This window comes from Nestor notabilis, unplaced genomic scaffold, assembly GCF_000696875.1.
Source record: "Nestor notabilis isolate BGI_N333 unplaced genomic scaffold, ASM69687v1 scaffold12999, whole genome shotgun sequence".
NCBI lineage: Eukaryota > Metazoa > Chordata > Aves > Psittaciformes > Psittacidae > Nestor > Nestor notabilis.
In genome coordinates this window covers 20,416-30,259 of record NW_009942492.1, presented here as the reverse complement: position 1 = coordinate 30,259, position 9,844 = coordinate 20,416, and the positions used below count along the sequence as shown (strand labels likewise).

Genomic DNA, 9,844 nt, shown 5'->3' with positions numbered 1-9,844 from the left:
CTACACGACTACCAACAACATGCCCAACGGAGGTTGTGGATGCTGCGGTGGAAGTAACTGCACTGTGTGCTGCTACAGCAGCAGGAAGTCATGCTGCAAGACACCAGTGTGCTGCCAGCCCATGCAGTGCTGCAAGACACCAGTGTGCTGCCAGCCTACGCAGTGCTGCTACCCCACCACTTGCTGCATGCCCACGCAGACCTGCTGCTACACTGTGAACAGTAACAGTGGCTGCTGCGGCGGTGGCAATGGTGGCTGCTGTTGCTAAACCCACCCAGCAAAAGGCAGGCAGCGCTCTGCTGCTACTGCTGCTGCTTCCCTCCTGGCTCATTTGGATATGGATATAGATATGGCCCTGAACCCTCTGCCTCCTTTGCTTAGAGACTGTAGATCACCTCTCTTCTTTGCCTGCCTTTAATCACCAAACACTTGTAAATGTGCTTTGAAGTTGCTATCAGTGTGATTTTTGTTTGTAAACGTGAGTTCTGCTGTTCATTTCCCTCTTGGTGTGTGGGATGTTTAATTCTTTTCATCACTGTATTGCTTCAATCTGTCTGAATACCAATAAAATCTGTAGTTCATGAGCCTGCTAAGTTCCTTGGTGGTTTTCTGTTTGCTAGCTGGTGAATCCAGAGTGTGACACTGCACCTATCACCTTTTCTTTGCTTTTTCCCAGTGTTGGGATGCTAACTAAGGGGGTTTGCCTGCACAAAGAAAACCAACACATCCCTGATGGAGTTCTGAGCTTCTGCTTGGGTCTATTCAAACACAAACTGAGTGTCTGACATCTCTATGAAAAACATTTCTCCTCTCTCTGTAAGACTACAAAGAAGTGGGAAGAACATAACACATAAACTTGTAAAGGATGTGAATTCTTTCTGAAATAGTTTGACACAGGTACATCCCAGCTAGAGAAGTTCATGTATTTCAACCAGGTGGTTGAACCTACAGACAATCCCTATAAATTTATGAGATGGAGGTCTTGCCTCTGCTAAAATGTCTAGGTTACCAGATACTGAGTTAAAGCGTTAGAGAAATGGTGAGAAACCTCCATCATCTCCAAGGAGGGTCTAGGTCACTAAGGGTTGTGCCAAAATGACATGCAAGATCTGCACCACAGTCTTCATTCTGTGTCTAATGCCCTTTACTGACTCTGCTTCCATCCCACATCAGTCCCTTCTTTGCATTAAGATCCATAGACCACACGCCAAAGACCATGCAAATCCCAAGGGTACATGAATGGCTGGACACAACTATCGTGGGTGGGAAATGCCCATCTAAACCATTACTTCTTCTTGCAGTTTCAGGATTTCCCACTGAGAAATTCCCCTCTGGAGGCACAAGTGAAGGTGTGTCCCTTTGCTTCTGCTCCATTAATTCCTTGTAAACTATTCAGTTCCCATGGGCAAGCATGCATCCTGACAATGCACCTCTGAGGAAAGGAAATACCATGCATGTTCTTCTTCCCTGTCTGGAGATGTTGCAATTACATGCGCTGCTTCTCCAGCATCTCGCTCAAGGAATTGCTCTTATTCCAGGAAAGCTTGGGAAGAAGCTGGCTGCATTTACTGCAGCACTGAAATCACAATCTGCTCACCCTTGCACTGTGCAGAAAGCAAACCAAGGCTCTCATCATCCTCAGGGATGGTAGCAGCTCATCTAGGACAACCCCTCTTGGGAGCATCCCAGGGATCCTAGAGAATGTAAGGCAGCAGACAGGGAACTCGCCAGGCAGGCTCCACCATCCTCTCATTAGGGTGCACTCCTCTCAGGATAATGTGTCAAGGTCTTCAAATGAGAGCTGCAATTGTAGGCCAGGCAAAAAATTCCACGCAAATACCCTTGGTGTTCCTGCCAGCATTCAGCCTCACAGCGAAGTGCATTGGAGGTAGTGGCTGGCATCAAGTAAGCATTCATCCACACTGGCTCAGCTGCCCAAGGCTCTACCTTACCATGATCTTCCTCTTTCTTTCCCTCCCAGTAAATGGTTCCACCTCAACCAGGTCTCTTCCTGCATCACTTCTGAGTCCCTGCCACCCACTTAGCTCCATGACCTCAGTTAGAACCAGTTTTCTGTGCTTGTCACATCCACCTTCCTCTCACCCTCTTGGTCCATGCTGGGCTCCTTCTTTTACCACCTGCAACACTCAGAGAGTCCTGAACAACCTCCAACTCCTTGATGAGGAGCTGGGCAGTGCTGGTTCTCCTGAGTGCCAGAGCTCCAGCACACAAGGAGATTTCAGCTGGCTGCAAGGCAACGTTGCAGACAGGACATGTTGACTTGCAATGCCCCAGTCCCAGAGCCATGGCTCGTTGTGTTGCTGCTTGCACAAGCAGTGCTGGTCCTTTGCTTTCCCATTGAAAAGCAAAAGATTCTGAAGCAAATATTCTATTCAGAATTCCAGAATATGTTTTTAGGGAAGCAAAGCAGAGCAGGAACTGGAACACTTCTACACTAGAGGTGCCCATATGCAAACCTAAACCCACCAGATTGGAAAGGTTTGCAAAAGTTTAGACAAGCCAAAAGGCAAAGATGGCTTTGGCATCACAAAGATGCTCTTTGCATGCATGAGGGCAAGATGATCTTTCATTCAGTCACATGCAGGTGACTGCAACTCGGGAGCCGACATGACTCCAACACATCCCAAACACATGGTCTTCTCACTCCCTCCTCACATGCACATGACTGGGAAGGAAAATACCCATTTTCATGAAATCTTCCAAATACGTGTTTCAAACACCATTCCAATGAAACAGCCTCTCACGTGCCCGAAAGACTCTTCCCAGGGATTCAGTTTCGGCTCTGCCACTGATTCAGCACCAAGCCGCTGCTGAGTAAGTCCCTTAGCATCTTCGGCTGTCACTGTCTGCATTTGTCAAGCAGATAGGAGGACACATTTTTTGGCTCCCTTGCAAGGTTGCAGAGAAGACAAATTCATTAGTATTCATAGCAGCCCTTTGATTATCTTCAGGCTAAGCAATTATGAGGCAAAACAAAGGTAGTGATCACAAATAATAAGGCAAAGAGTAAATAGCAGAAGACACGTAAATCTAAAAAGTATGGGTTTGGGTTAGTAAACAGGGAAGTTCAAATGTCCAATGGCTGTCTCACTTCCAGGAGGAAGGTGTCTAGGAGTATAAAAGGTCTCCTGGCCCACCGTGCTTCATTCACTCATCTTCTCTTTCATTCACCTCTCCTCACTCTCCAGCAGGGTAAGTGAGAACACCTAACTCTTCCTTCCTTCCATAAAAGAAAAATGCTTTGATATCTTATAGCACTATCCAACTATGATGGGGTGTCTGGAATGGGACATTGAAGTTGGGCTTTTATGAACTGTGTGCTAGGAATCATGGGGACCAGCTAAAAGGATGGAGAGGCTACAGGAGAATGAGCAGGGCCATGCACAGCCAGGGAACCAAGAACTTTTCAGGGAGGCGAAGACTGAAAATTGTGTGGTTCTCGCTAAGGAAGAAGTTCTTTACCGTGAGGATGGTGAGGCACTGGAACAGGTTGTCCAAGGAAGTTGTGAATGCTCCGTCCCGGGCAGTGTTCAAAATCAGGTTGGACAGAGCCTTGGTTGACATTGTTTAATGAGTGATGTCCCTGCCCATGGCAGGGGGGTTGTAACTAGACGACCTTAAGATCCTTTCCAACCCTATTTTATGATTCTATGACTCTATAATTCTCTGTGCTGGTATGAGTAGGTGAGCATCTACATTGCAGGAAATGGATAGCGAGGAGTTACGAGCAAGATTTACTATAGAAGAAAAAGACAGAACTTGGCTGCAGCTCGTTGAATCTCTGAATTCAGCATAACCAGAGTTTCGAATGAATTCTGTATTTCCAAATATCCTGCTCCCAGTCACAGACAGATTCTCTCTGTTCCTTCCAGCTTTGCCTACGCGACTACCAACAACATGCCCAACGGAGGTTGCGGATGCTGCGGTGGAAATAACTACACCGTGTGCTGCTACAGCAGCCCCAAGTGCTGCAAGACACCAGTGTGCTGCCAGCCCACGCAGTGCTGCTACCCCACCACTTGCTGCATGCCCATGCAGGCCTGCTGCTACACCGTGAGCAATAACAGTGGCTGCTGCGGCGGTGGCAGCGGTGGCTGCTGTGGAAACTAAACCCACTCGGCAAAGGGCAGGCAGCGCTCTGCTGCTGCTGCTTCCCTCCTGGCTCATTTGGATATGGATATGGCCCTGAACACTCTTCCTCCTTTGCTTAGAGACTGTAGATCACCTCTGCTTTTCCTGCTTTTAATCACCAAACACTTGTAAATGTGCTTTGAAGTTGCTGTCCACTGATGAGTGTGCTTTTTGTTTGTAAGCGTGAGTCCTGCTCTTCGTTTTCCTCTTGGTGTGTGGGATGTTTAATGCTGTTAATGTATCATATTCCCTTTTCTTGCTTAATCTCCAATTAGTCATGAAAGACAATAAAATCTGTAAGTTATAAGGCTGCAAACTCTTGGTACATGTTTATTCATTTATCTTTTTCTTTTAAACTCTAACTCTGATCTGGGACTCTTTTAGCAGTTGCTTAGTTTCTGAATAGAATGAATTTTACAGCTATTTGTCATGTTGCTGATGACAGTACCCCAGCTTATGTAGTAGAATTCTTGGGTCAGTCTTTCATCATAGTTCTTGCTAGTGTCAATACATTATCTAAGGAGTGTCCTCTTGGCCATGCAGCTCCATGGTGCCTTTGAAATTAATCAGTTTGCAATAGAAGCATCTGTATGGTCCTCAAGCTAAAAGTCTCTTTTGTTAATGGAAATCTTTCCATTAGTGTATTTGCTGAGCTTCTTAAAAGGTTTGATACCTTCTCTGTAAGATTAACTATAGCACCAAGCATGGTCTGCATGATGCAGGGAGGTAGTCATAGAAAGATGTGGAGATATAAGTGTAGCCTGAGGGATTCAGAAATACTACCTAATTTCACCTGGAATTCTATTAAAATGTGGCAAATTTTAAGGGACAAGAACTTAAATATTTGCACTTCCTGCTTTGTAAAACCCTCAGGAAGGAAAGTGACTCCAAAACACCTCTTCCAACATGAAAAATCCCCAAACAGCACAATCTTGGGACTGCAGTAATGGGTAATAAATCTAAAATACCTACTGGGCCTTAACAGATACCAAGGTCTTTTCCATCCTTCCACACAAGTCCCATGGCTTCCTGCAAGGCAATGGCACTTTTCCTGTCACTAAGGAATAAATTATCTCTGTGGCAGCGAAGTCCAAGCACGCGCCTTGGAGTCACACCCTGAATTCTGCACATGCTTTGCCAGGTGATTCAAACCCAAACACCACTGGACCAAGCCCTGAGCATCTCCTGCAGAGGCTTCACCATAGAGCGTGAACATGGAAATACCTTTTGCACTGACAGCCCTGAGGCTGGCACTTAAAAAATGCCTTGACCCTCCACAGAAATGCAAAGTGGAGCAGGTACGCAGAAGATGAGTTCAAGCAGAACTCAGAAAGGGGGATATGGTACTTGACGAAGCCTGAAGTGGCTGTTTTCGTGAGGTCCTTGTTCTGGATTTGCAGAGCATAAAAGGGCTTTCGTTGTTGTACCCACTTACTTGGTGGAGGTGTTCCTCCCTTGGAAGGGAATGAATTCATTTAAATGGGGGAACATGGTGTCCATAGGGATCTGTAGTCAGAGCTCACATCTTCCAGTGATCTGTACTCCACACAGGGCAACAATATCTGCTTTTCAACATGGTCCTGATGCCACCCTCAATTTCCTCACCATCTCTCATGTCAGGTTTTATAATGCTCTGGAAGGTGATGAGCATCATGTCCCCATATCACAGACCTTCTTTAACAAACAAGGTCCCGCCTTGCCCTGTCTGCAAAGCCTTGTTTCAAGGCATGAGCTCCTGGGTGGCTGGACATGGGACTGGACACCAGAAATCCTGGGCCTTTTTGTGGCTTTCCCACTGCCATGAGAGACTGCTTTCGGGCACATCACTCAGCATCACAGTATTCCAGGTATCCTGATGCCAGGATCCCATCTGACTAACCTTAGGTAACAGCATATGTTAACATGACCGATGAGAGAACTAATTAGATAATGGTCTCTGCATATGCAAAGAGCTAAGCTGACGTTCCATCAAGGTAGATGCTAATTGCAGCTGATTAATCCAATAGCAAGTGCCAGAAAAAAATACCCATACAGAAGTGGCACTCACTGCTCAGCTATTAATTCCCAGGGCATGCCTCATGTCCAAGAGAGCTTGGCCACATATAAAAGCTTTCAGCCCTGTCCTCAGGACTCAGACTCTGCTCAGCCCATCCATCCCCGGTCACAGGGTGAGTTGGATTCTCTCAGCTGATTTGGATTCTTGATTTTTATTCATAGAAACAGCAAAACAAAAGGTAGTTGATGGGGTTTGTTGTTTTTTCCCAGGCTATTTATCCCCAAGGGCTTGGCTGAACACAAGATGCACTACCATAAAGGAAACAGCAACCAGGACTTGTACCACGACAGCTCGGTCTGTGGTGAGAAGGGCTGGACGAGGTGCAGCCATGAAAGCCCCATGGGCACCACAAACCTCCCCCCTTGCCATGACTCCGGCAGCCTGAGCCATGACATTGAGGGGTCCTGCCAGAGCGAGCCGCAGAGCTGCCAGCCTATGGAGCCATGCCCACCACAGAGCTACTACCCACCACAGCAGAGCTGCAGCAAGCCCCGGCGGCGGGTGGAGGTGAACCACGTGCAGCCCGTCTGCCCCCCACCCGTGAAGATCCACCGCCGGCCGCTGCAGCAGTACCGGCCACCACTGCACTGCGAGGAGCCGGGATGCTGCAGCAAGCCCCGGAGGAGAGTGGACCAGTGCCCAGTGAAGGATGCTTGTCCCCCGGTGATACTGCATCCCCTGCCATGGCAGCATCGCTGCCCCTGCAAGCCATGCTGCTGCCCACCGGTCCAGCACTGTAGCCCAGCTGCTGTGCCCCTGCCGCTGCATCCCAGCCAGCACCAGCAAAAGAAGGTCACTCTCTTGCCACCCTGTCTGCAGAAGAAATGAGGTGCTGGGACCCCTCCTTGGCATGTGCTCAGTGGGGAGGATGCTTCGCTCCTTGCCTCATCAATGTTCGCACCTCTGCTTTTGGAACAAAAGCGGTGGGTGATGGCTTCTTGCTGCTCTTTGCACACTGGATTCAGGGTCTGCAGTCCCCTGCTTGACCCCAGCACTGACACTTTAAATTCCCAGGGTCCTCCATGCCAAGGAATAGGTTTTAATCATCCAAGCCCACTTTGCTCTTCCTCAGGGTAGAGCAGCCATTTCTCCCCTCTTCTGAGAAGGTGAGCGTCTTGGGGTTGGAGAAACAGAATGGAAAAAGCCAGAGGAAGGATGAGGAAACAGCTTGACATGGATTCAACTGCTCTCATGGGCTCTGTGATTCTGAAAACAGAGACAGAACTACACTGGGAAAACAGTACCCACTGTGACTGCAGGAATATTAAGGACTCCTGAGATTTTATTTTCTCCTCTGTATATTCAAGAATAAAGTGGAAAAAAATTAGCTGACACTTGGTTCCTTTATTTTTAACCCTAGACACATTACCAACATTACAATGAGAAGATGTTGAAAGTCATTAAAGTTCTCATGAGGAAACTTGTACCTTTAAAAACAAAATGAGAGTTTACTCATGAGGATTTCAGCTCTGGCTGTCGCAGTTCAACCACACTGACCTCCATCCCTGTGCTGTAAAATCCTCTCCACTGTGGTTACCCACCAGACAACCAATGGATGGACTTCACTATGGTCCAGATCTAGGTACAAACTGTTTGCTCTCTAATATATGCCACCATTGACTAGATAGTAACACTGCACAGGGAAGCCATCCATCATATGAATGTTAATCATGATAATAAGGGTGTGCTCTGGCACGTGAGGTGTGTCTGTGCATTTTCACTCCGTGCAGGAAGGTACAGGCCAGTCTCTTCCCCTGCAGCACCCAAATACACAATGGTAACGTGTTGTTTCTCTCTCACTTTGCCAGAAAAACCTTCCACTAGTGCATTAAAACATTCTGGTGTTTCTTTGTATTGCCCAAGTGTGTCCCCACAGCCGCTAGCAACCACCAAGGAAAACCAGAAGGAAAAGAGAAATTAATTCTTGGTTTTTTGATGCAGAAAACCACAATAATTTAATTTTTCTCTAATTTTAACCAAGCAAATAAAACCACTTACATATGAACTTTAGCTTCAGAAATGCCTTGTTTTATTGGCTACTTTCTTCCCAGCTTCTCACTGAAGCCAGTTCCCAAGCATAGACCTACTGTGGTGCCCAAACGGCTGATCAGAGCCCACAGACCAAAGGCCAGCGTAGCCCGCACACCAGGTCAGCTTTGATCCATCTTTCCTTCCAAGGTCCTTTTTGCCAGCCATCCCACCCCAGTTAGTCCATTTCAGTTAGCTGGGATGGACTTTTCCAGCCAGTCTATGTCCCATCCTCCAACAATTTCAGCCGCTCACCCCTATTCGATGTCATCTGGATTAGCCAAGTCCACCCCATTATCCAGGGCATTGATGAAGGTGATACACAGCTCCAGTCATCTACTGTTTAGTTTACCCATCCAGTCCACGCCTCCAACAGTTTAACTACAAGGGTGACATGGGTGACTGTGCCAATAGCCTTGCAGAAGTTGAGGCAGCACCATCCATCACACTCCACCATCCACATCACCAAAACCCATCAGCACGATTTGTTCTTGGTGACTCTGAACTGGCTCTTCCCAGTCACCTGTCTGTGCTTCAGGCACTTGGAAATGCTCCTCATGGGTAGTAGCAGAAGGGGAAGTCAGGGACATTAGCACTGTCCACATCACAGCTTCTGACTCACAGGTCATTCATCAGCTTTCAGTCAGTGTCCTGGTCCTCTGGAGACAGTGAATAAGTACATTATTACCTGCTTCACATAGCTGATGTGTGGCTTACATGATATGAATCCTTTATGTGCACTACTCGGTAACTGTTGTATAATATATATAATTATAATTAAAAGATTCTTATCAGGAATCATGAGTCAAGCAGAATATGTCAAGTGCTGGGAACAGTATTCAAATGGAGGAGGTGTTTTGTCCATAAATCATTTAATCCTCGTTCCTGCAGTGTGTTTCATTTACAAGGGGGAGACTTGGAACTATATAAAAGGCCTCCAACCTTTGCCTCTCACAATCTGCTGCCCTGGTCAACGTCTGCCTCCCCTTGTGAATAGGGTAAGACACATCCCGGAGCAGCTGGGTTCATTTTTGGATGGGTGTCTAGATTCAGGAGGTCACAGAGCTGACATGCTTGCCCTGTCCTTCAGACCAAAAGGGCTAAGCCAAGAAAGCAGCTGTTGAAGGACTTGGGTATGGGACCTGCAGCAATGCCACTAGATGCTGCAATGCTTTATGGTTGTTTCTGTTCTTGGAGGGGGGGACAAAATGCAGGTAAGGTCAGAAAGTGGGTTTGGACATGATGTTAACAGTACTAGGCAACTGCAAGAACTTCCTTTGGATCCAGGCTTTCAAGATAAGCAAGGTTGACCTGTGCATGGCTTAGTAAACCAGCTTTATGGCAAATGAAATGGAAAGAGAAGAGATGGAAATGAAAACCTACCCGAGTGTGTGTTTTTCAGGTTTTCCCCTACGACGCAAACATGATATACTCTTCTGGAAGAGAATCATACTTCAACTTGAACTCAACCTGGTATGATCCCTCAGGGTCCTGGCTGGACACCCGGCGCACACCTTTCCGTTACGGCTACAACACTTGCTGCTCAGGGTGTGAAGGTGAAGGGGTTGAAGGGATGAGAGGGCACAACTACCGTCACTATGGCTATCG

The 9,844-nt window shown here is 47.2% G+C and overlaps 2 protein-coding genes across 2 annotated transcripts; both read left to right on the top strand.

Annotated features, from left to right (window-relative positions):
• The first annotated feature begins 19 nt into the window (after window positions 1-19).
• Window positions 20-268, top strand: LOC104411098 (keratin-associated protein 5-5-like). Its single transcript, XM_010021434.1, has one exon. The coding sequence runs from the start codon at window positions 20-22 to the stop codon at window positions 266-268; it is 249 nt and encodes an 82-aa protein (XP_010019736.1).
• A 6,183-nt stretch (window positions 269-6,451) lies between these two features.
• TROAP (trophinin associated protein) lies at window positions 6,452-7,036 on the top strand. Its single transcript, XM_010021433.1, has one exon. It carries the CDS (start codon window positions 6,452-6,454, stop codon window positions 7,034-7,036), a length of 585 nt encoding a protein of 194 aa, XP_010019735.1.
• The last annotated feature ends 2,808 nt before the right edge of the window (window positions 7,037-9,844 follow it).